The sequence below is a fragment of the Salmo salar genome, chromosome ssa20 (assembly GCF_905237065.1).
Source record: "Salmo salar chromosome ssa20, Ssal_v3.1, whole genome shotgun sequence".
Lineage (NCBI taxonomy): Eukaryota > Metazoa > Chordata > Actinopteri > Salmoniformes > Salmonidae > Salmo > Salmo salar.
Window position 1 is genome coordinate 58,569,449 of NC_059461.1, and position 26,456 is coordinate 58,595,904.

General features: G+C 42.8%; 1 protein-coding gene across 24 annotated transcripts in view; it reads right to left on the minus strand.

Annotated features, from left to right (window-relative positions):
* LOC106580939 (pleckstrin homology-like domain family B member 1) overlaps positions 1-26,456 on the minus strand; it is a 107,552-nt gene that overhangs the window by 77,930 nt on the left and 3,166 nt on the right. For 5 of the 24 annotated variants that reach the window (XM_014162501.2, XM_014162512.2, XM_014162502.2 and 2 more), the window contains exons 1-2: positions 14,732-15,189; positions 1,165-1,266 (exon numbers count right to left, since the gene is read on the minus strand). In XM_014162501.2, the coding sequence (XP_014017976.1) occupies positions 1,165-1,266; positions 14,732-14,818 (189 nt within the window). In that variant the 5' untranslated portion in view covers positions 14,819-15,189. Of the gene's footprint in view, positions 1-1,164; positions 1,267-4,139; positions 4,291-14,731; positions 15,251-17,984; positions 18,287-26,456 lie in introns of those variants that run through there. The other 19 variants (XM_014162510.2, XM_014162499.2, XM_014162507.2 and 16 more) reach the window with 18 other exon arrangements.

The window sequence follows — 26,456 nt, forward strand, 5'->3', positions numbered from 1 at the left end:
CAAACCCATTTTTGTCTTATCTAGTTAGTCTTCAGGGAGCCTTGACATGTCACATCAGTGGACAGAGTTATCAAGAGAAGAGGAGAAAATGCCACGTGTATGGTTTGACATTGGAAAAATAAAACCAAATTACATAGTACGATGACAACCAGGATTTCATTTTTGTTTCCAGCGTCACTTGCCAAGTTTTTAGTATCGCTCACATAATGGCCTCACAGTCCAAGTGCCCCTCCCCATTAAGAGAACGCTCCTCACAGAGTGGTAGTGAAGGGCAGGTTGTGGTTAGAGAGATGAGACTGCAGCATACACACACACACACACACACACACACACACACACACACACACACACACACACACACACACACACACACACACACACACACACACACACACACACACACACACACACACACACACACACACACACACACACACACACACACACACTGAGTATACGAAACACTAGGAGCACCTTCCTAATATTGAGTTGCACCCTCCCCTTTTGCCCTCAGAACAGCCTCAATTTGTCAGGGCATGGACTCTACAAGGTGTTGAAAGCGTTCCACAAAGATGTTGGCCCATGTTGACTGCAATGCCTCCCACAGTTGTGTTAAGTTGGCTGGATGTTCTTTGGGTGGTGGACCATTCTTGATACACACAGGAAACTGTTGAGTGTGAGAAACCCAGCAGCGTTGCATTTCTTGACACAAACCGGTGTGCCTGGCACCTACTACCATACTCCGTTACAAGGCACTTAAGTATTTTGTCTTTCCCTATCACCCTCTGAATGGCACACATACACAATCCATTTCTCAATTGTCTCAATGCTTAATCCTTAACCGGTCTCCTCACCTCCCCTGATTGAAGTGGATTTAACAAGTGACACCAATAAGGTATCACAGCTTTCCCCTGGTCAGTATATGTCATGGAAAGGGCAGGTTTTCTTAATGTCTTGTATACTCAATATATATATATATATATATATATACACACATATATATATATATACACACATATTTTATACATTGTATATATATATACACACACACACACACACACACACACACACACACACACACACACACACACACACACACACACACACACACACACACACACACACACACACACACACACACACACTGGCACACACACACCTCACCTGTAACACCTTATGGGTCTGCCATCCGCATTCAGGCAAGTTCCTGTTCAGACTGTCCATATCCACTGCGTTGTCGATCATGCCCTCTGACACATGAAGATCCTGTGGAACAAAACATGACACACCTATGAGAGGGTCATCTAACAAAGGAGACTAACGGAGATGAAAGGTTTCTGAAGGATTCAAAGGGCTTCTTCCGTTACTGACTCCTGCTGTTTACAAAAGGCAACATGAACAATAAATCTACTCTTTGTGTCTCTGTCTTTAGTCAAGTCTCGTCTTATGTGGCATTTATACTGTACTGTCATTCACAAGGTTCTATACATTGCAAGTGAAAGACAATAGTCCAGAATATTTAACTAGGCATGGCCAATGGGACTGTGAAAAGTCAGACCTTACAAGTGATCAATGAGTACTCTTACAGAAAGACAGACACTGCTGATTGGGATTCCCCCTTCAGCCCCTCTCAGCCAGGATGAGTCAGTAATGGGATTCATTAGATGAGAACACACACCACACACAGGGAGACAGACAACGTTTACGTACAGAAAATGCTTATGTCCCCTGTTACAGAACTCAGCCATCACACACATACAGTACCAGTCAAACGTTTTGACACACCTACTCATTCCAGGGTGTTTCTTTATTTTTACTATTTTCTACATTGTAGAATAATAATGAAGACAACAAAACTATGAAATATCACATATGGAATCACGTAGTAACCCAAAAAGTTTTAAACAAATGATACTTGAGATTCTTCAAAGTAGCCACCCTTTGCTTTGATGACAGCTTTGCACACTCTTGGCATTATCTCAACCAGCTTCATGAGGTAGTCACCTGGATTGCATTTCAATTAACAGGTGTGCCTTTGTGGAATTTCTTACTGTGTTTGAGCCAATCAGTTGTCTTGTGACAAGGGTAGGGGTAGCACACAGAAGATAACCATATTTGGTAAAATACCAAGACAATATTATGTCAAGAACAGCTGAAATAAGCAAAGAGAAACGACAGTCCATCATTAATATAAGACATGAAGGTCAGTCAATCCGGAAAATTTCAAGAACTTTTAAAGTTTCTTCAAGTGCAGTCGCAAATACCATCAAGCGTTATGATGAAACTGGCTCTCATGAGGACCGCCACAGGAACGCAAGACCCAGAGTTAACTCTGCTGCAGAGGATAAGTTCTTAAGAGTTAACTGCACCTCAGATTGCAGCCCAAATAAATGCTTCACTGAGTTCAAGTAACAGACACATCTCAACATCAACTGTTCAGAGGAGACTGCGTAAATCAGGCCTTCATGGTCGAATTGCTACAAAGAAGCCACTACTAAAGGTGATTTATTTAGAATTCAAGATACACTTAACCAACATGGCTACCACAGCATTCTGCAGCAATACGCCATCCCATCTGGTTTGCCCTTAGTGGGACTATTATTTGTTTTTCAACAGGACAATGACCCAACACACCTCCAGGCTGTGTAAGGGCTATTTGACCAAGAAGGAGAGTGATGGAGTGCTGCATCAGATGACCTGGTCTCCACAATCACCCAACCTCAACCCAATTGAGATGGTTTGGGATGAGTTGGACCACAGTATGAAGGAAAATTAGCCAACTAGTGCTCAGCATATGTGGGAACTCCTTCAAGACAGTTGGAAAAGCATTCCAGGTGAAGCTGGTTGAGAGAATGTCAAGAGTGTGCAAAGGGTGGCTACTTTGAAGAATCTAAAATATATTTAGAGTTTAAACACTTTTTTGGTTACTACATGATTCCATAAGTGTTATTTCATAGTTTTGATGTATTCACTACTTTCGTACAATGTAGAAAATAGTAAAAATAAAGAAAAACCCTTGAATGACTGGTACTGTACATACGAACACATGTGGGCACATGTTCACACACACACACACACACACACACACACACACACACACACACACACACACACACACACACACACACACACACACACACACACACACACACACACACACAGGGTGATCTCCCCTGAGACCTGACACATCAAGAGGAATGCATGTCTGTCTGTCTGTCTGTCTGTCTGTCTGTCTGTCTGTCTGTCTGTCTGTCTGTCTGTCTGTCTGTCTGTCTGTCTGTCTGTCTGTCTGTCTGTCTGTCTGTCTGTCTGTCTGTCCTCCCCTCAGTCTCAACTGCACCCACCCCTCTCCTCCACTCCCCTTAACCCACAAATGCTTTCTCTCTTATTCAATGCTTTTGGGCTTTTCCACAGAGTCGGCCCACAACAGATTGCTATACATACTTTTTCATGTCTATATTTGTACACGTGTTATAATTGACCAGATTTGAAAGTGAGTGTATGTGAGACTAAGAAAACACTTACACATCCATTATCTATGAAATTAGAGGCTTGTGGGCAAATTTAGTCGAGAAAGCCACAAGCAATGTTATCCAACCCATGTTTATAGTCATCTTTCTACATTTAAGTGCCTTGGATGGAAGTTTTCTCAGAGTAATTAGCATCCCTAAAATGTTGTGCAGGGTTGGAAAATGTGTTTCTGATGCATCCCGATTTACAACATAGATTCAAATGTTCTTTATCATTAAGTTTATCCTGTTGTCATGATAGAACTCCAAGAAATTAGCTAAAATATCTGATATTACCTGTAGAAATGACAACAGGGAAAGGGGGATACCTAGTCAGTTATCCAGCTGAATGTATTCAACTGAAATGTGTCTTCAGCATTTAACCCAACCCCTCTGAATAAGAGAGGTGCGGGGGGCTGCCTTAATCCACATCCATGTCCTCGGCGCCCAGGGTCAAACAGTAAAAAAAAACACTATGATAAGAACAAAACACTTCAATCTAAGTTATATTTCACATGACTATATATACTAAGAATCTACTATATGTGAGAGACCCAGTAACCTCATGATATAGCCATCACGTCCCTTGTCATATCTCACAGTGTAGTTGTAGGGCGATCCAATAATTACCTTTCGCCAGTTGTCCAGCAAATACACGTCCTCCACTGCGAAATTATTCTAGCTCTCAACTACAGAGTGAGCGAATTAGAGCTTCCTTCAAAGCTGCTACAGTACCTGCTACCTGCCAGCAGCTCTACCTACTGGTGTATCGTCTACCTCAACAATCACCTCTAATTCGCTACCTGCTCCCATTTACAACACAAACCTGTCTGTGCTTGCTACACTGAACTAAGCCCACATTCCTGCCTGGCAGCCACAAGCCCTGATAACAGATGGAGATAGGAATGTATAAAGGACAGAGACAAAAAGGGAAGGGAAAAGTGAGAGAGGAAGAGAGAGGTGAGGGGTAGAAGTAGCCTTTAGAGTGAGTTGACCAAGTTGAAGCAGAAACAGTGTATATTAACACTATTAGGGAAATACAAACATGCAACAACTCAGAGAGAATAACTCCGTGTTGGCAATGTAGGTCAGCTGGGGAGCTGGATAGAACATACAATAGGCCGCCATCGAACGCTGTCTAATCCAATATATCTCTGTGATCTAGTCTGGTTTGATCTGATTCCAGCCCCTATTCTCAGCCAGTTCCCACCACATGCCATCACATTCATCAAAGCCTCATCTTTCTCTCGCTCTCTCTTGCTCTCTGTCCAAATACTGTTGACAGACTTTTTTCTAAGATGCATTCTAAAGAACCAGCCCACTGCTAACTACACGCACACAGATTAATGGAGCAACAATGCAAAGAACGGCAGCCCTGGAGTCACTGCTATAAAGGCAGGCGTTGTTTTCAAATGACCATGCATGGATCTTTCCCTCACACATGAAGGAATATTTCTTGATGGGGATATGAGTTGGAGAGCAGAAATATTGGAGGGAAGGAGGGAGTTTGTGGCTCGCTGAAGGCATGCGAGTATGGGCAATAGCGGGGCATAAGTCCCACGACTGTCCCATGAGTTAAACAAATCAATCACTCAGACACGTTGATGACAATCTGGGAGAAGTGTGGCAAATTGGTGAATTTGGGAATTTCTTCCCTATTTTCGTCCCCTAGTCAAGACAGGGAAACTCCTAAACAGCAATGGTAGTGTAGAACTGAACGTCCTCGACTTAACAACAAGATATGACCTCCCTAGACATCCTACGGTAGCTCATGTCAAAAATCTATTTTAGGCCTTTATACTGCATGGAGGAGGAGATTCCTGTGTCAGGGGTGGAAATGCTTCCTTCCTTTAAGCACAGGGTTGAACGTGTAACAGTTGGATATCTAGTAACGCGTCCACCCAAGCTACGCTCTGGAATATCCTCTCACTACTATCCAAACACAGCATTTGCAGGTTTTATCATGCATATGAATGCACGTGGGACAACATTCTCCACAGATTCTCTACCCATGTGCATGAATTTGAAATGAAGAGACACTTTGTGCGCTTCCAAAATGCTGGTGCATCTGAAATAAAAGCAATTAGAATAGAAATGAATAGTCTCGTATCGAGTCCTGTAGTTCCAGGGTAATGATTGGCTGCCTGTTCCTTCCTACCCAGAGAATTACTCAACATTGGCATTAGAACTGAGGTGGGAGAGAGAGAGAGGGAGAGGATGGTATTTTCATTGGCTGGTTTATCTTCCTCTGCCAGCTCTGAGCCCTGCCTCCTCCACCTGGTGATGAACCACCTTGTTCTAATCGTCTCTCTGGTGACACCAAATAAACTCCCTCACTCCTTTTCTTTTCCCCACCCCACACACACACACACACACACACACACACACACACACACACACACACACACACACACACACACACACACACACACACACACACACACACACACACACACACACACACACACACACACACTGGTGTTACTCTAACTGTAAGAGAGACATGAGAAGAGCCTGATAGCATAGGGGAGGAAATTAAATAAGCCAATGAGGTCATTTGACTGTTACTCATGAGGTAATGTTACATTTACTGGTGAATAACATAAAGCTGAACAATCCATAATTTCAGTTACAAATGCCATATCTGCTCACATGACTGTTTTATCCTCATCCGTTTAGTTTTTGTTCTCGTAATAAAATATTCACTGTCTCTATAAAATGTAAGCAATCTCTCTCTGAGGCCTGATGTGTTTCTCACCCGGAGATGTTTCACTCTGAGAAAACATCTCGGAAATCATCTGTTCTAATATTCACACTAGCATACTACCTAGAATGAAGCAATCAGTTAGTGGGTTTGCTGGCATGGACATTGACACTAAATGGCTCTGTTACAATATCAAACTAGCTTACCTTCTAGAATGAAGCAATGTATTGGCACATATTCTAGCTAAGTGGCATGTTAGTATGGACACTGGAACGCCAACATGTCAGGGAACAGGTTAGAGAGGGGAGGACAGTAGTTCTAGTAGTAGGCACCATGTACAGCCTACTATAGGAAACCAAGTGGCTGCACATAAATACTTGGCATTTCAAAGAACATATGATTATGGCAACAATTATACTCTGCGATGTTCCTTAGCTATTCACAACTGGATGTGGCTGGAGCCAAATAGCACCTTCTGTTTTTAGAGCGAGGCCACCGAATTACAGCAAACAACGGTGGGAAGAGGTCCAGCATGCATCTTTTAGGCAGTCTTTACCAGATACCGTAAATCAGATGATATAAAGAAGATTCATGCAATATGCACAATATTCCTACTAGAATACAATTCAACAATTCAACAAAGCAACAGTAAACATGTCATCCCCCACACATGATGTAGCGCCCCCCTTGGGCCAATCAGTGTAATTTTGTAAATGACAGATCTCTATGGCAACGAATATCCTTGCCAGATTTATATGCGTTTATGTACCAGACCACGCACATGTGAATTTATATTGGTCAATAACGGCCATTTTGTTTTAGGTACTAGTCTGGAAAGTATTGTGTTGAGAGACCTTTGTCCAAAGATGCCACATATCAAGTTTTGTGCAGATTGGTCTTTCAGTGCCAGAGGAGTGTTTTTCTCAAAATCAAAATGGAAGAAAATCCATTATGGCGGACCTTATGGGTCCCTGAATCAAATTATTTCCTTGTGAGGAGAGAAATCTATGTGCTGAATTTCATGACTTTAGGTCAAACGGAGGGAGGGGCATGACCTTTCGCATTTTATATCACTTGTTATAGCGCCTCCATCTGGCCAACCAGTACAATTTTGTAAACGCCAGCTCTCTATGGCAAGACACATCATTCACCCAAGTTTAGTCCAAATCAGGCCAGTGCTGTCTAAGATATTGTGTGTGACAAACAATGTACGTACTAACGGACGGAGACAGAGCCACAGGCCCCTCCCCGATTTCATTGTGGGGGACAGTCAAGAAGTTACATACTTCTTTATGCGATCGAACCAAGTGATATATTGAGGGTTACTACAGCCATTGCATCACAAGAAAGCACACAACCTAGTGAAACAAAGTGGTACTAGAAGCCCAGGAGTTGGGACCCAACCTGTTGCCAATGAAAAAAAAATACAACACAAATAACTTCCATGTTTACTACATGAACGTGACGAAAAGTCCTGCTGCACGTTGTTGTTTAACTTGGTCTGGTCTTCACTCGGTGGACTAGTAAACTACTGGTAAATTCCTAATAACACACAACATTATAACAACATTGAGGGGTTCATTTAAAATCTGTCTCTGAAGAAAGAGTAATAAATTAAGAGTTTATGGTTATTTTGCTTATTGCCATTTGCTTGAGCAAAATGTTACACTTTGTTACATGGAATGCAAAACAGTTCAAAAAGTAGGTTTAGCTCAAAACAAGAACTCAATTAATGAGATGGAGGGAGAGGCAATTTAAAATGTGGTATTGCGAAAGTACCCTTCTGTGGCAGCACCCTTCCATGGTCTATCACCCAAACAAAGTTGATATATTCTCTGGCTGAGAATACAGTACACCATACACAGATCACTATACAGGTAACTGCCAAAATAAAGGAAACACCAACATAAAGTGTCTTAATAGGGCATTGGGCCACCACGAGCGACCAGAACAGCTTCAATGCTCCTTGACATAGATTCTACAAGTGTCTGGAACTCTATTGAGGGATACAAAACCATTTTTCCATGAGAAATTCCATCATTTGGCGTTTTGTTGATGGTGGTGGAAAACGCTGTCTCAAGCACCGCTCCATAATCTCCCATAAGTGTTCAATTGGGTTGAGATCTGGTGACTGACACACACACACACAAACACACACACACACACACACACACACACACACACACACACACACACACACACACACACACACACACACACACACACTTTAAACCCCCTATGCTCCTTTGAGTCAGTCACCTCTTTCAAAGTCACTGAGATCTCTTGTTCTAGCCATGGTAGACAAAATAATGGGAAACATTATTTTCATACGTGACCTTAAGAATGATGGGATGTTAATTGCTTAATAACTCAAGAACCACACATTTACTCAAGTGTTTCCTTTATTTTGGCAGTTACATGTACGTTAAGTGCCATGAGTATAGCTCTACAACTCCCAAAACAAACTTTAATTTCGAAGTTTATTTATCAATTATTTCTAATGTGTGTGGAGGTGCGTAAATTACTTACATTAAGAAGACCAAATGCATGTCAATGTTCTTAATGGAAGATTCTAAAATGGATTAAATGTTTTTTTCCCTCATCAATCTAGCTATGTCAGTCCATCGGGTTCTTGGTCACCTCCCTGACCAACGCCCTCCCCCCCCATTGCTAATTTTGGCCGGGCGGCCAGCTCTAGGAAGAGTCTTAGTGGTTCCAAACTCCTTCCTTTTAAGAATGATGGAGGCCACTGTGTTCTAGGGGACCTTCAACGCTGCAGAAATTGTTTGGTACCCTTCCCCAGATTTGTGCCTTGACACAAATCTGTCTCGGAGCTCTACGGACAATTCCTTCGACCTCATGGCTTGGTTTTTGCACTGACATGCACTGTCAACTGTGGGACCTTATATAGACAGGTGTGTGTCTTTCCAAATCATGTCCAATCAATTGAATTTACCACAGGTGGGCTCCATTCAAGTTGTAGAAACATCTCAAGGATGATCAATAGAAACAGGATGCACCTGAGCTCAATTTCGAGTCTCATAGCAAAGGTGAATACTTATGTAAATAAGGTATTTCTGTGTTTTATTTTAAATACATCTTCACAAATGTCTAAAAACCTGTTTTCGCTTTGTCATTATGGGGCATTGTCTGTAGATTGATGAGGAACATGTTTTATTTAATCCATTTTAGAATAAGGCTGTAACGTAAGAAAATGTGGAAAAAAAGTCAAGGGGTCTGAATACTTTTCTGTCACTTTCAAAATACAGAAATACAGCCGGTATGATGCATTTTGATGCATATGAAGTGAAATGCATCATACCGTCTATTTTCCTTTAATGCAAATATTTTCATTGATAATCACAAACTCTGATTGTCATTGTTTCCATCTGTGTTGTGTTCAGTAGGACACACTGTTTAAACATTTTAAAATGCAACGGAAAAGGGTAATGGAAAAGGGTTTTTCATTGGACAAGCTCCTCATTTCAAAACATTTGTCCCTACTGAACACGGCCCTGATGAGGATGTGAGGGAGTGGCAATGTGACGAGGGAAGTGTTGATGGGAGTGATTCCCTCATCTCTCCCTTCCTTTCATCTTCAGTGACCTCTGACCTTAGTAGCTGCTTCTCCGAGTGTTAAAAGGGCCTGACGCCAAACCACTTCTCTACCTAACCACTCCTCTATCTAACCACTCCTCTGGCTTAGATCATGCTGTGTAACATGGGCTGATTGCATCATTACGATCATTAGGACAGAGGCTGGAGATGACTCACCTACCCAGTGGACACCTGGGACAGGCAGGAGGGGTGTATGTCCTAATATGTACACCGTACAGGGGGCTAAACAGTGAACAGCATCAAAGGCTTCCCTCCCTACTCTCCTTCTCTTTAGCACCAGCGAGATATATGACTGTTTATTATAGGCCACAGAGAACAAAGGGAATCTGGAATAGGCAGTGTAAAATGCCAGTCAGGGTCAGTGGTTGGAGTTGGTCAGTCTAACAGAGTAAAAAAGAGAATGTCTAAACTGAGATTATCTTCTTAACTGGATGACTGGCCTCACAAGTTTAGATTTATTTAGTGTTTCACGATTCATTGTAAAACCATCCAAAGCTTTCAAAGCTTAACAGAAATCTAAGAATGGATTAATGAATAGCATCGGTGAACGGGATACAGCCAATGGATGTGACCTCCAAGACAGAATAAATGGTTTCTACTTTTGCACATGGCTAAAAGTGTTGTTTATGGCTATATGTTAAGTGAGCAATGCACAGTATTTAACTCAAGTTATGGTCGCCTTGTATAGCTAAAACTGGCCAGTATGATGGTACTTTCTCATAAAATTCTCCATATAACAAGCAAAATCTTATGAAAGCACCTATGAAAAATGATTGCCTGATTTTTAAAATAAGGTTGAAGAAAATAGGGCTTGAGTAAGTCAATAGATGGACGTGTTGTGTGAACTGTGACCATATAAGAGACTGTATCTCTTCACTGAAGGATCACAGAAAGACAGAGTGACAGCAAGAGGAAGAAGATGACAAACAAAGAAGGACAGCCAGAAGAGTCAACGGTTCTGAGTGTCACTATATGTGGACATCCTGTGTGGTCGACAGAGGCAGCATTTCCTGTAGGGCTGAGGCCAAGGCCAGGTCCGATAGTGGCCTCTGTCACTTTCTTATAAGGAAGAGAGGGAATTAAGGGATACAAGGATCTCTGTGTAGTTCAGGAAACCCGTCCAAGAGATCAGGGTGCAACAGACAAAAATGTAAACGGGATTTTTAACATTTACTAACAACAGATGCAGATGTTTTAAACATTAAATTGGAGATTTGATATGCACAATGATCTCTCAACTAAATGGTCACTTACGCTTCTGATGCCGAGTTATATATTATAAAGTGCAACTATTTCTGATTTACAATGAATTATTCTGTAGGAATAATAGGAGTGTCAAACCAACCGACCACACGTTCCATAAGCAGCAAAACAAACACTGGTCAAAATGAAAATAAAGCAATGATATCAATATTGACATACTCTGCATTGCCTGTAAGAGTTTTTGGCATTCCTTTCTCAGCTGATGGTGTGCTCTAAACACACAGGCTCAGTGCCCTGGCCCAGAGCTATCCGTTTTGGACCACAGCCACTCTCTGCTGCAGGCTAAACACACCACCTGCTCCACTGTGGGGAACAGCAGAGCTACAGAACAGACTCACAAGATCATCATACCCTTTGTGAAAGCCGTTGAAGGTATGACACTTTAATTAGTTAAAGCATACATGTGTCATACTGCTTTATAACTTATTTATGGTCGTTATTCAGTCAATTGTGATCATTATCAGATCCAAATCAAATCAAATTGTATTTGCCACATGCGCCAAAGACAGCAGTGAAATGCTTACTTAAAAGCCCTTAACCAACAATGCAGTTTTAAGAAAAATAAGTGTAAAAATCTAAAATACAAATAACAAATAATTAAAGAATAGCAGTAAAATAACAATAGCAAGGTTATATACAGGGGGTACCAGTACAGAGTCAACGTGGAAGCTATATACAGGGGGTACCGGTACAGAGTCAATGTGGAGGATATATACAGGGGGTACCAGTACAGAGTCAATGTGGAGACTATATACAGGGGGGGGTACCGGTACAGAGTCAATGTGCGGGGGCACAGGTTAGTCGAGGTAATTGAAATAATATGTACATGTAGGTAGAGTTAAAGTGACTATGCATAGATAAACAACAGAGAGTAGCAGCAGCGTAAAAGGGGGGGGGGTCTGGGTAGCCATTTGATTAGCTGTTCAGGAGTCTTATGGCTTGGGGGTAGAAGCTGTTAAGAAGCCTTTTGGACATAGACTTGGCGGTCCGGTACCGCTTGCTGTGTGGTAGCAGAGAGAACAGTCTATGACCAGGGTGGCTGGAATCTTTAACAATTTGTAGGGCCTTCCTCTGACACCGCCTGGTATAGAGGTCCTATACCTCTGTAGTGCTTTGCAGTCGGAGGCGGAGCAGTTGCCATACCAGACAGTGATGCAACCAGTCAGGATGCTCTTGATAGTGCAGCTGTAGAACTTTTTGAGGATCTAAGGACCCATGCAAAATATTTTCCTGAGGGGGAATAGGCTTTGTCGTGCCCTCTTCACGACTGTCTTGGTGTGTTTGGACTATGATAGTTTGTTGGTGATATGGACACCAAGGAACTTGAAGCTCTAAACCTGCTTCACTACAGCCCCGTTGATGAGAATAGGGGCGTGCTCGGTCCTCCTTTTTCTGTAGTCCACAATCATCTCCTTTGTCTTGATCACATTGAGGAAGAGGTTGTTATCCTGGCACCACACGATCAGGTCTCTGATCTCCTCCCTAGAGACTGTCTCATCATTGTCGGTGATCAGGCCTACCACTGTTGTGTCATCGGTAAACTTAATGATGATGTTGGAGTCATGCCTGGCCATGCAGTCATGAGTGAACAGGGAGTACAGGAGGGGACTGAGCACGCATCCCTGAGGGACCCCCGTGTTGAGAACCAGCTTGGCGGATGTGTTGTTACCCACCCATACCACCTGGGGGCGGCCCATCAGGAAGTCCAGGATTCAGATGCAGAGGGAGGTGTTTAGTCTCAGGGTCCTTAGCTTAGTGATGAGCTTTGAGGGCACTATAGTGTTGAACGCTGAGCTGTAGTCAATGAATAGCATTCTCACATTGGTGTTCCTTTTGTCCAGGTGGGAAAGGGCAGTGTGGAGTGCAATAGAGATTGCATCATCTGTGGATCTGTTGGGGCGGTATGCAAATTGAGTGGGTCTAGGGTTTCTGGGATAATGGTGTTTGATGTGAGCTATGGCCAGCCTTTCAAAGCACTTCATGGCTACATATGTGAGTGCTACGGGTCGGTAGTCATTTAGGCAGGTTACCTTAGTGTTCTTGGGCACAGAGACTATGGTGGTCTGCTTGAAACATGTTGGTATTACAGACTCAGTCAGGGATAGGTTGAAAATGTCAGTGAAAACACTTGCCACTTGTGTTCTCGGAGTACACGTCGTGGTAATCTGTCTGGCCCTGCGGGCTTGTGAATGTTGACCTGTTTAAAAGTCTTACTCACATCAGCTACGGAGAGCGTGAACACACAGTCGTCTGGAACAGCTGATGCTCTTATTCATGCTTCAGTGTTGCTTGCCTCGAAGTGAGCATAGAAGTAATTTAGCTCGCTGGTATGCTCATGTCACTGGGCAGCTCGCGGCTGTGCTTCCCTTTGTAGTCTGTAATAGTTTGCAAGCCCTGCCACATCCGAAAAGCGTCAGAGCCAGTGTAGTACGATTCAATCTTAGTCCTGTATTGATGCTTTGCCTGTTTGATGGTTCGTCGGAGGGCATAGTGGGATTTCTTATAAGCTTCTGGGTTACAGACCCGCTCCTTACATTCTGTGATGATAAGACTGTATAATAATGACTGTATAAAGTCTTACAATGCATTATAGCCTCTTCATAAAACACATTACAAGGCCAATATGAATGACTGTATGTTATGTTCTGTGACTGATTTCTCACCCAAGCACTGACATCACTGAACAACTCATACCAACAAATACTGAAACTACAGTGAGCAGCTCAGTGGATAGAAGAGGAACAATATAATTATTGGATTAACATTTCCATACAGAAATATATCCTTCACATGCAAAACACTTGTTGTCCGCAATCCACCGCTATCTAATAAATGCATGACCAGCAAGGCAAGCTTGACTAAAACTACACCCCTGGCTTAAATGCAAGTGCAACCGTTAGGGAGGGATTCATTCTTTCTCAGGCTCCGATATTTCCCTACTACAATTAGGGGATAAGGCAGAGGGAGTTTGAGAGTTAGAGAGGTATTCCATGGTATTCCAAAAGCAGGTCATTGCTCAAAAGTTCCGTTGACTTTGGCTGTTTGTTTCCCAAAGACACGGAGCTCTACAGAAATTCCAGTGCTGGTCGGCACAAAGAGCTCTTTTCAATGTCCATAATCCCCCAGATGAGAGAGGGAATGGGCTAGGTGACTGGACCCTCCTCCACTCCACTGGGTTACAGGGCCCAGCCGCCCCATACAGTTGCCCCACCACACATGCTGATACAGACAGCACATGGCCAGGGAAATCCCCAGAGAACTATTGGACAATGTGTGTGAGAACAGAGCTGACCGACAGCCTTTGGGAAATAGCAGCTGATATCGTAGCCACATGATGTAAAGAGAGAACAAGCGAGAGAGATAGAGTGAGGTGGAACCATGTTGATTAGTATACACATCTGGTCTCCAAATGCAACATTTCTACTTTCCATTTCCACAGTCCAACTGTTTTTGTTATACAATGAGAAATTAGATGACAATCAGTTACACTACGTTAATCTAAGCTCAGCCAATACATGCCCTTTTGAGCATGTTTCACAACATGCCAACTATGAGGCTCACTAAAGTATCAAATGTTTTCCTTATTCATTTATCCATCTGCACATCGCCACAATTTAAGCTCTATACTCCCTCTTACCTTTGGTACAACCTGGATTTTAGTTTGGGGATTTGACGGCAGAAATATTTTGACCCCATCGTTAGCTGGACAGAGATAATGCTCCATCGCTCAGGTCAGTGGGCAGAAACGCTGGTGCCATGGCTTACTGGATCCTCAAAACAGACTATCCCAGGACTTGCTCCTATGGTGTACACCGAGTTCCTTCTTCTCCAACTGAAAATTCTCCAAATGGAAAGGAAAGCAGGCAAATGCAATACTTCTCTTTCTCCAAGCGAGTCAAACAGTCTGTAACTCTATACCAGCCAGGTGAAGTTTGGCTGGAGTGTCAACTGGTGCCACCTTCTTTGGTGCCAGGCTGTGCCTCGCCAACAGTCCTTTGATAGACTCCTTGGTCTATTCATTAATCTTGCAGTCCCCCTTTTTAGAAAGAGAAAAACAGACAAAGAGGAGCGGCGAGCCAGGAATTTGAATGTGGTGTTGCCAGAATAAGCTGAGTAACAAGTACACAAGGCCCTGTGTGTCAGTGCAACAAAACAGCAGCCACCCTCCCTCCTTTTAGGAGTTAAAAGGCAACCCTTTCACACAGTATGTTGCTTGTCAAGAGTGTCACAGACTCACCCTCCCCTTTCTCCTTTTGACTCTAGATTGGTCCTCCTCTTCCTCAAGTGGCAAATGTCAGTCAGTTACAAGAGAGAGGTCTTCACAAATGAGTTCAGAAATCCATAGAAATGTCCAACTCAAGCCCAGTCTGGTGTGTAGTGGAAAAAGTATTGCTTGTTGTTGTTGCTAAGGACAGCACTATGGGAAGATGGAGTAACAGGGAAGAGGTGGAAGCAGGGTTGGGGTGGGGAGGAAACGACAGTGTGGGATATATCCCTTTAAGTAATGGAAACTGATCCTCTGGACGGACGGACAGCAATCCTCTTCTCCCCCTCCGCTACATTCAGGAATCTCCTCCCAAAACAAGTCTATTTCTATTGTTCATATTCAGATATTCAGAATCACAGATTCCAACCTGGTGAATATGAATACAAAGCCTGCAATATATCATAGTATTGCAGTTCTTGTTTTGGACAAGCATCCTGTGTTCATGTGTAATCAAATGACATGACCTATAATGAGACATTTTCCAGACAAGTAGCCAGAGAGAGAGCAGTTTCCTTGGACAAAAGGACAACAGGTGCACTATTCTGCTGCTGTAAATGTCACCAGTGCCTCACATGATGACATCATCTCATTTGGACTGCCAACCATGTGTTACCGTGACAACACATCTGGAAAACACCCCAACCATCAGTCTGGCGTGTTCTCAGATATAGGACCAGTAATGATGATGATCAGCTAATTTTGGGTTTCGTTCATTGTAAACTAACTACCTCCAAACAAATCTGTGAATGCTAATATGGTCAGTTAGCAGACGCTTTTATCTAAGCAACTTACATACTGTGTTTACATCTGGACCAAGCAGCAACGGAACCCACAACCCTGGTGTTGCTAGCACCATGCTCTACCTCACTGAGCCATTGGAACGACCAATTTGAAGAGAACAATGTGAAGACTAATGCTGAGCTCCCTTTCCAATGCCTTGCAAACAGGCAATAACCAACTATGAAATAGAAAAAAGATTGCAAAGGGCGATTCAGGCAGAAACTGATTATCTCTTTGTTTTGGATGAAGCGCTTGCCTCGAGGCGAGACATAAATGACGAAGAGTGAAGAAAGGAAATCACATGAGGAAAGAGCTTTAGTAGAGGTCACCCAGTCTGCAGTATCTACAAAGACAGACACCGCCTGGTAGTGTGTGAGACCCAGATATTGCAGCTGTTGGAAAGGCCTGAAGTCCCAGCATCACACAGCTGTTTATAACAATAACACTCTCTCACAGACAGGCATCCTCACAGCTTGGGAAACTACTCATTAGATAAAAGAAAGATAAATATACTATATAACAGGTAGTCTCTATTGCATACAATATATAAGATATATCCCTCAAAAATAACCTATTTGATCTGACAGTGAAGAAAGACAGGGAAGTAAGGAGAAAGTGTGTTACTGTGTTAGAAGGGCATTGGCCAGATTTGACCTCACACCAACACCAGCATACATGTTCACTGAAGGAAGCATCCGTAACCGCTTGAGCACAACAGAGTAGACCACTTATTTCTGTTCTGTCAGTACTGTACATTTCTCTAATGGGGTAAAGGGATCATGCATCTTATTAAGACCGTTATAATGTATCACAAAGGCTCTTTCCAGGAAACTGTGGGTGTTTGATCACATTCAGGGTAGCCAACAGCAATAAACAATGGGGCTACCGAGTGGCGCAGCGGTCTGAGGCATTGCATTTCAGTGCTAGAGGCGTCACTACAGACACCCTAGTTCGTATCCAGGCTGTATCATAACCGGCCATGATTGGAAGTCCCATAGGGCGGTGTACAATTGGCACAGCGTCTTCCGGGTTTGGCCGGTGGAGGCCGTCATTGTAAATAAGAATTTGTTCTTAACTGACTTGCCTAGTTAAATAAAGGTTAAATAAAATAAAATAATGAAATAAGGAACAGGCCAGTCGAAGTACACACATTAGAGGTAGGACTGGTGGAACAACACAGTAACATTTGACGACATGGCCCTGATTGCTGTGAGAACATAACAAAACAAGCTTCCATAACAAAGGAGTTATTATTGCAGTTTAAGTCAGTGTCTAGGGAGCATTTATCTGTCTGCTAGGCCCTCAAAATGTATCTGACACACTGCAAAACCACTCTCTCACTCCCTCTATTTCTCTCAATAGCATCCACTGTTTGAGGGGTGGGAAGAAGAAGGGACTAAACGTGGCAATGACTGTTGACTTTATTACGGATCTGTGTCCTCTCTCTTCCTCTGTCTCCCCCCGTCTCCCTCTCTCTGTCTTTCTCCCATTCCTGGAGGTTGGCATTAACACAAACAACCAGATGGTATCCAACCAATGATATCCAAACAAGAGTGACTATACAATTCCCCCACAATCTCAACCAATTATAACATTTTGTTATATATTTAGTTCAGTTTGTTCAAACCCCTTATAATTCAATAATAAAGTATCACAAGATAAACAAGCATATGATCCACTCATTAGTTCATTCATTCATGATTCTCCCTCCTTTAAACCAGCAACAGAAAATACAGAATAAACTATATTGAATAGCATGTCAATAGACAAACTCATCAATGAACCTTTAGACTACTGACAGATTTACACATGCAGCTAACACAAACAAGGTAGTGTGTCTCACCTGGAGTCTTTCATACACCACTTCTCTCCTAGCTGATTGTCAGTCTGAAAAAGTCAATCCTTCTAACAAAGCATGACGGACGTTGACTTTACCTAAGGGCAAGTTTCCAGTAACAACAAAAGAAAAACAGCAGGACTGAGCAAACACACAGCTTGTCACACAGAGGGCACCACTGTCAGTCTTCTTCATGTACAGCAAAACCCAAACAAAAAAAGCCTGGATGGAATCCAGATAGAGGGAGAGGTGCAGCAGGAGTTTGTTTTCCTTCTTCTCTCCCCTGTCCTGAACACGCTCTCTCACATCACACTGTCATGACAAAAAGAGCGAGAACGCAATGTGTCCTGTACTCTGCTCTCTCTCTCTCTCTCTCTCTCTCTCTCTCTCTCTCTCTCTCTCTCTCTCTCTCTCTCTCTCTCTCTCTCTCTCTCTCTCTCTCTCTCTCAGTTTTCCTGTGCTGTCAACCACTCCTAGCAGGACACAAGGCAGTCATTCTTCTGGCTAAAGAAATCCTGACTTGTTCTCACAAAGCCTACAGAAACAACTTCACCTTGAGTCACTAGCATATTTTGGAGGAGATTAAAATTACTGTAAGGTGCTGGGAGCTGGGACTATTCATTGGACGAGAGAAATTTACTCTCTACTCCAAAAGGGTTCTTCAGCTGTCCACATAGGATAACTATTTTTGGTTCCAGATAGAACCTGGAACCAAAAGGGTTCTTCAAAGGGTTCTCCTATGGGGACAGGCAAACAACCATTTTAGGTTCTAGATAGCACCTTTTTTTCTAAGAGTGTAGAGGGGCAGCAGCTCATATAACAGGGCAGTGACTGCATAGCGTGGAGTGGACCTCCACCTTTTCCCAAAGAGTCATTCATAACATGAGAGCTAGATATAATTGTGTTCTTTGTGTTCTTAGATATGTCCTGAACGGCTCAGACTCTCTCCGCCTCTACACCGAAACAGCCCCAAAGATGCATCCAATGAGTTATTTTGACCTACTGCGTTCCTGCATTTTAATACCAGATGCTTCACTTCTTCAACATAAAATAAAGAAGTCTATTTCTTCCTTAAAATCTTATATTGCAAACTCTATATTTTTTGCAGCTCATTTGGTTGACTGAGTCAAACATGACTGAAACATAGTAAGTGGTGAAAACAGCTTATAATACAACAACTAGCTGGGGCAGTTACTAATCACATAATGGCAATGTCTATTATTTTCAAAGTGAACGTAAACTGCAGACGTCTGCTGTTTGTAGATGCTCAGAGCCTCAGACTCAGCTGTCATAATTGGTTCAAGCTGTCATGGCTGACCTAACCAGTGACACTGCTGCTTGTCAGCCTGGCTCTAACACAGACATAATACAAGCACGCCAACAACATAGCCACAAATATAGCTCATATAGCCTCTGAAAAAGCATATTATTTTCCTGATTTAAAAATACTGTATATATATATATATATATATCAAAGTGAAATTCAATGAAAGATGGTCAAGCATTAGCAGGTAGGCAGAAGTGGGTCAGATATTTGGAAAGCCCTTATAACATGTAGAAGTCATTTAGGATGGAGAGAACTATTTGCCTAAAAAGCTAGCTGTGGATTGGAGAGCAGCGGCACTCTTTCATCAACCTTGCGTGGTCTGTGCTTCCCTAAGTCTAAACCGTCTATTTAAATGTAATTAACCTCCCCACAGAGATAGACTAGCAGAGAGCCAAATTCCACCCCAAACCACTGTGTGTGTGTGTGTGTGTGTGTGTGTGTGTGTGTGTGTGTGTGTGTGTGTGTGTGTGTGTGTGTGTGTGTGTGTGTGTGTGTGTGTGTGTGTGTGTGTGTGCGTGCGTGCGTGCGTGTGCGTGTGTGCAAATGATGAGGAATTATTTTAAGCTAGGGAGAATGATCATCTGTGAATGTATTGTAGGTATGGTATACATTACTTGTATCAAAAAGATTCATAATAAATGGTACCATTACACAGACATTAGACGAGAAAATATAGTGTACCTTATCACCTCTTTAACCTTATCATCTCTTTCTCTCCTCATCCAGGTGGTTGCAACAGAGTGCCTCTCTACATCCACGACTATTCTATTGATCGCATTAAGGTTTTTCATTTTTTATTTAACCTTTATTTAACTAGGCAAGTCAGTTAAGAACAAATTCTTATTTACAATGACGGCCTACTCCGGCCAAACCCTAACCCGGACAACGTTGAGCCAATTGTCCGCCGCCCTATGGGACTCCCAATCACGGCCGGTTGTGATACAGCCTGGAATTGAACCAGGGTATGTAGTGACACCTCTAGCACTGAGATGAAGGGCCTTAGACCGCTGCACCACTCGGGAGCCCCCCCAAGGTTCTTCAGAGCTTCACTCACTCCCAACCATGTCCACTGGACTATAAATACCCTATAAATACACACAATGTTCTCAGGAGCTACTATTAAATATGCACTTTATCTACAGCCCACTGTTGATCTGCATACTGTAAACACATAGGCTGCATGATAAATTGCACCCTATTCAAGTGCACTATGTAGGGATTAGGGTGCCATTTGGTATGCAACCCTACAGTACACTGTTAAACTAAATGAAGACAGACAGGCTGTGTCAGTAAACAGCTTGCCTCTGCTTTCCTTTCATCTTTAATGAATAGCATATTTCTCCTACCCCCCTCCCACTCAATTTCTATTGGCTTTGTGGGAGCATGTATGACGGGCCCAGGGTCTAATTTGAAGGAAACGTTCATTACAGACATCAAAAGGATTGATAGGCACTGACTTGATCCTTTGAGCTGATTTCAGCGTCTCAATCGGTGAACAAAACAACCTATTCCAGGTCTGGAACAGTACCGCAGTCTGGGCTGGAAATTCATTGAGTGATTTCAGACTACAATATAGTGGGAATTCAGAAATTCCAAGGAAATGGGTCACCGTTTCTCCAGAAGCACAAGTGGATTATTCAATATTTCTACCAGCTGCAGGCTAAATGTGTAAAATGTTACTATTCTGTAGCCACATATCCTTTTACGTTAGTTGCTTAGTATTTTCTACATAAACATCCGCATAAAGTGAGAACTCAAGATGACCATATGAATGATCGTAGCTGCTCTCTGCTAAATAGGTTAATCACTGTCAGTAGGAGATTACTCTCCGTTCTAATATTGTTATGCTGGCAATGTGACAACAGACCACCTTGAGTAGTATTGCCATGAGGAATTAAAACAACTAGCAAAACTCACTATCCCTTCATGTATTCTCCCATTCTAGTTCACTCTTAGCAACAGACTGCTCAACAGCTAGAAAGGACCAAGTATCAGTTGGATATTCTGTCCTTTCAACATGAGGGTTGTATGTATGAAGCATCTTAGAGTAGGATTACTGATCTAGGATCAGATTCCCCCTGTCCATGTAATCTTATTCATTATGATCTAAAGGTAAAACTGATCCTAAATGAGATTCCTGATACATTATGGACCCAGAGCCATACAGAGATATACAGCAGGGATCTGAACATGATGTAACAAGAGTGCCACCTAGTGGGAGTTTAGTGTAAAACAGTGATAGTTTAAAATTAGAGGTGGAAACCCCAAACAGGTATAAAGCATGGGCTATAATATGATTCACTAGGTCAAGAAACCTAAATACGTTCGGCTAATGGTGGTACAATACATAATTCATTCCACTTGTCTCTGTGAAATTATTGAATATCGAAACATGTTTTTGACAGATGAATAACAAATACTTTAAAGAAAACAGTAATTGTCTCTGGTCCCCTCCCAGTTAGGGGGAGTGATGAGCTCTACAGCAGAGTCTCACAACTCAATCGCTGGTTGAAAACTGTTTTCTGCCCCTCCCAAAAGATAGAATTTGTAGATAATTGGCCCTCTTCCTGGGACTCACCCACAAACAGGACCAAGCCTGGCCTGTTGAGGAGTGACGGACTCCATCCTAGCTGAAGGGGTGCTCTCATCTTATCTACGAACATAGACAGGGCTCTAACTCCCCTAGCTCCACAATGAAATAGGGTGCAGGCCAGGCAGCAGGCTGTTAGCCAGCCTGCCAGCTTTGTTGGAGTATTCCACTTGCACAGTCAGTGTAGTCAGCTCAGCTATCCCCATTGAGTCCGTGTCTGTGCCTCGACCTAGGTTGGGCAAAACTAAACATGGCGGTGTTCGCCTTAGCAATCTCACTAGAATAAAGACATCCTTCATTCCTGCCATTATTGAAAGAGATTGTGATACCTCACATCTCAAAATAGGGCTACTTAATGTTAGATCCCTCACTTCAAAGGCAGTTATAGTCAATGAACTAATCACTGATCATAATCTTGATGTGATTGGCCTGACTGAAACGTGGCTTAAGCCTGATGAATTTACTGTGTTAAATGAGGCCTCACCTCCTGGTTACACTAGTGACCATATCCCCCGTTACCCGCAAAGGTGGAGGTGTTACTAACATTTACGATAGCAAATTTCAATTTACAACAAAAAAAACCAACAATGTTTTCATCTTTTGAGCTTCTAGTCATGAAATCTATGCAGCCTACTCAATCACATTTTATAGCTACTGTTTACAGGCCTCCTGGGCCATATACAGCATTCCTCACTGAGTTCCCTGAATTCCTATTGGACATTGTAGTCACAGCAGATAATATTCAAATTTTTGGTGACTTTAATATTCACATGGAAAAGTCCACAGACCCACTCCAAAAGGCGTTCGGACTCAGTGGGTTTTGTCCAACATGTCTCTGGACCTACTCACTGCCACAGTCATGCTCTGGACCTAGTTTTGTCCCGTGGAATAAATGTTGTGGATCTTAATGTTTTTCCTCATAATCCTGGACTATCGGACCACCATTTTATTACGTTTGCAATCGCAACAAATAATCTGCTCAGACCCCAAACAAGGAGCATCAAAAGTCATGCTATAAATTCTCAGACAGCCCAAAGAGTCCTTGATGCCCTTCCAGACTCCCTCTGCCTACCCAAGGACATCAGAGGACAAAAATCAGTTAACCACCTAACTGAGGAACTCAATTTAACTTTGCGCAATACCCTAGATGCAGTTGCACCCCTAAAAACTAAAAACATTTGTCATAAGAAACTAGCTCCCTGGTATACAGAAAATACACGAGCTCTGAAGCAAGCTTCCAGAAAATTGGAATGGAAATGGCGCCACACCAAACTGGAAGTCTTCCGACTAGCTTGGAAAGACAGTACCGAGCAGTATTGAAGAGCCCTCACTGCTGCTCGATCATCATATTTTTTCAACTTAATTGAGGAAAATAAGAACAATCCTACATTTCTTTTTGATACTGTCGCAAAGCTAACTAAAAAGCAGCATTCCCCAAGAGAGGATGGCTTTCACTATAGCAGTAATAAATTCATGAACTTCTTTGAGGAAAAGATCATGATCATTAGAAAGCAAATTACGGACACCTCTTTAAATCTGCGTATTCCTCCAAAGCTCCGTTGTCCTGAGTCTGCACAACTCTGCCAGGACCTAGGATCAAGGGAGACACTAAAGTGTTTTAATACTATATCTCTTGACACAATGATGAAAATAATCATGGCCTCTAAACCTTCAAGCTGCATACTGGACCCTATTCCAACTAAACTACTGAAAGAGCTGCTTCCTGTGCTTGGCCCTCCTATGTTGAACATAATAAACAGCTCTCTATCCACCGGATGTGTACCAAACTCACTAAAAGTGGCAGTAATAAAGCCTCTCTTGAAAAAGCCAAATCTTGACCCAGAAAATATAAAAAACTATCGGCCTATATCTAATCTTCCATTCCTCTCAAAAAAATTTAAAAAGCTGTTGCGCAGCAACTCACTGCCTTCCTGAAGACAAACAATGTATACGAAACACTTCAGTCTGGTTTTAGACCCCATCATAGCACTGAGACTGCACTTGTGAAGGTGGTAAATTACCTTTTAATGGTGTCAGACCGAGGCTCTGCATCTGTCCTCGTGCTCCTAGATCTTAGTGCTGCTTTTGATACCATCGATCACCACATTCTTTTGGAGAGATTGGAAACCCAAATTGTGTCTACACGGACACATTCTGGCCTGGTTTAGATCTTATCTGTTGGAAAGATATCAGTTTGTCTCTGTGAATGGTTTGTCCTCTGACAAATCAACTGTAAATTTCGATGTTCCTCAAGGTTCCGTTTTAGGACCACTATTGTTTTAACTATATATTTTACCTCTTGGGGATGTCATTCGAAAATGTTAAATTTCACTGCTATGTGGATGGCACACAGCTGTACATTTCAATGAAACATGGTGAAGCCCCAAAATTGCCCCCGCTAGAAGTCTGTGTTTCAGACATAAGGAAGTGGATGGCTGCAAACTTTATACTTTTAAACTCGGACAAAACAGAGATGCTTGTTCTAGGTCCCAAGAAACAAAGAGATCTTCTGTTGAATCTGACAATTAATCTTGATGGTTGTACAGTCGTCTCAAATAAAACTGTGAAGGACCTCGGCGTTACTCTGGACCATGATCTCTCTTTTGAAGAACATATCAAGACTGTTTCAAGGACAGCTTTTTTCCATCTACGTAACATTGCAAAAATCAGAAACTTTCTGTCCAAAAATGATGCAGAAAAATGAATCCATGCTTTTGTTACTTCTTGGTTGGACGACTGCAATGCTCTACTTTAAATCACTAAATAAACTTCAGTTATTGCTAAATACGGCTGCTAGAATCCAGACTAGAACCCCAAAATGTTATCATATTACTCCAGTGCTAGCCTCCCTACACTGGCTTCCTGTTAAGGCAAGGGCTGATTTCAAGGTTTTACTGCTAACCTACAAAACATTACATGGGCTTGCTCCTACCTATCTTTCCGATTTGGTCCTGCCGTACATACCTACACGTACGCTACGGTCACAAGACGCAGGCCTCCTAATTGTCCCTAGAATTTCTAAGCAAACAGCTGGAGGCAGGGCTTTCTCCTATAGAGCTCAATTTTTATGGAATGGTCTGCCTACCCATGTGAGAGATGCAGACTCGGTCTCAACCTTTAAGTCTTTACTGAAGACTCATCTCTTCAGTAGGTCCTATGATTGAGTGTAGTCTGGCCCAGGAGTGAGAAGGTGAATGGAAAGGCTCTGGAGCAACGAACCGCTCTTGCTGTTTCTGCCTGGCAGGTTCCCCTCTCTCCACTGGGATTCTTTGCCTCTAACCCTATTACAGGGGCTGAGTCACTGGCTTATTGGTGCTCTTCCATGCCGTCCCTAGGAGGGGTGCATCACTTGAGTGGGTTGAGTCACTGACGTGGTCTTCCTGTCTGGGTTGGTGCCCCCCTTGGGTTGTGCCGTGGCGGAGATCTTTGTGGGCTACACTCGGCCTTGTCTCAGGATGGTAAGTTGGTGGTTGAAGATATCCCTCTAGTGGTGTGGGGGCTGTGCTTTGGCAAAGTGGGTGGGGTTATATCCTTCCTGTTTGGCCCTGTCCGGGGGTATCATCGGATGGGGACACAGTGTCTCCTGACCCCTCCTGTCTCAGCCTCCAGTATTTATGCTGCAGTAGTTTATGTGTCGGGGGGCTAGGATCAGTCTGTTATATCTAGAGTATTTCTCCTGTCTTACCCGGTGTCCTGTGTGAATTTAAGTATGCTCGCTCTAATTCTTTGTTTCTCTCTTTCTTTCATTCTTTCTTTCTCTCTCTCTGAGGACCTGAGCCCTAGGACCATGCCTCAGGACTACCTGGCATGATGACTCCTTGCTGTCCCCAGTCCACCGGGCCGTGCTGCTGCTCCAGTTTCAACTGTTCTGCCTGCAGCAATGGAACCCGGACCTGTTCACCAGACGTGCTACCTGTCCCAGACCTGCTGTTTTCAACTCTCTAGAGACAGCAGGAGCGGTAGAGATACTCTCAATGATCGGCTATAAAAAGCCAACTGACATTTACTCTTGAGGTGCTGACTTGTTGCACCCTCGACAACTACTGTGATTATTATTAGATGACAATGCTGGTAATTTATGAACATTTTAACATCTTGGCCATGTTCTGTTATAATCTCCACCCGGCACAGCCAGAAGAGGACTGGGCACCCCTCATAGGCTGGTTCCTCTCTTGGTTTCTTCCTAGGTTTTGGCCTTTCTAGGGAGTTTTTCCTAGCCACCGTGCTTCTACACCTACATTGCTTGCTGTTTGGGGTTTTAGGCTGGGTTTCTGTACAGCATTTTGAGATATCAGGGAAGGGCTATATAAATACATTTGATTTGATTTGATTTTGTTTTAAGATTCAAACAGTGGTCTCACTATAAACCTTTGAGTACCATGAGCTGCATTAGGAAATGGAAACAAATAGGATTGCTAGGCCTCCGTAAAACAACATGTGAGTGATAGGATTAGGACAGACCCCAACAAAAGCATGATGATGGTCTGTTTAGGAGGGAGTGGGTCTCTCACTCATAACAGCAACACTACTGTTTGTAGCGTCATGAGAAGGAAATTCCACA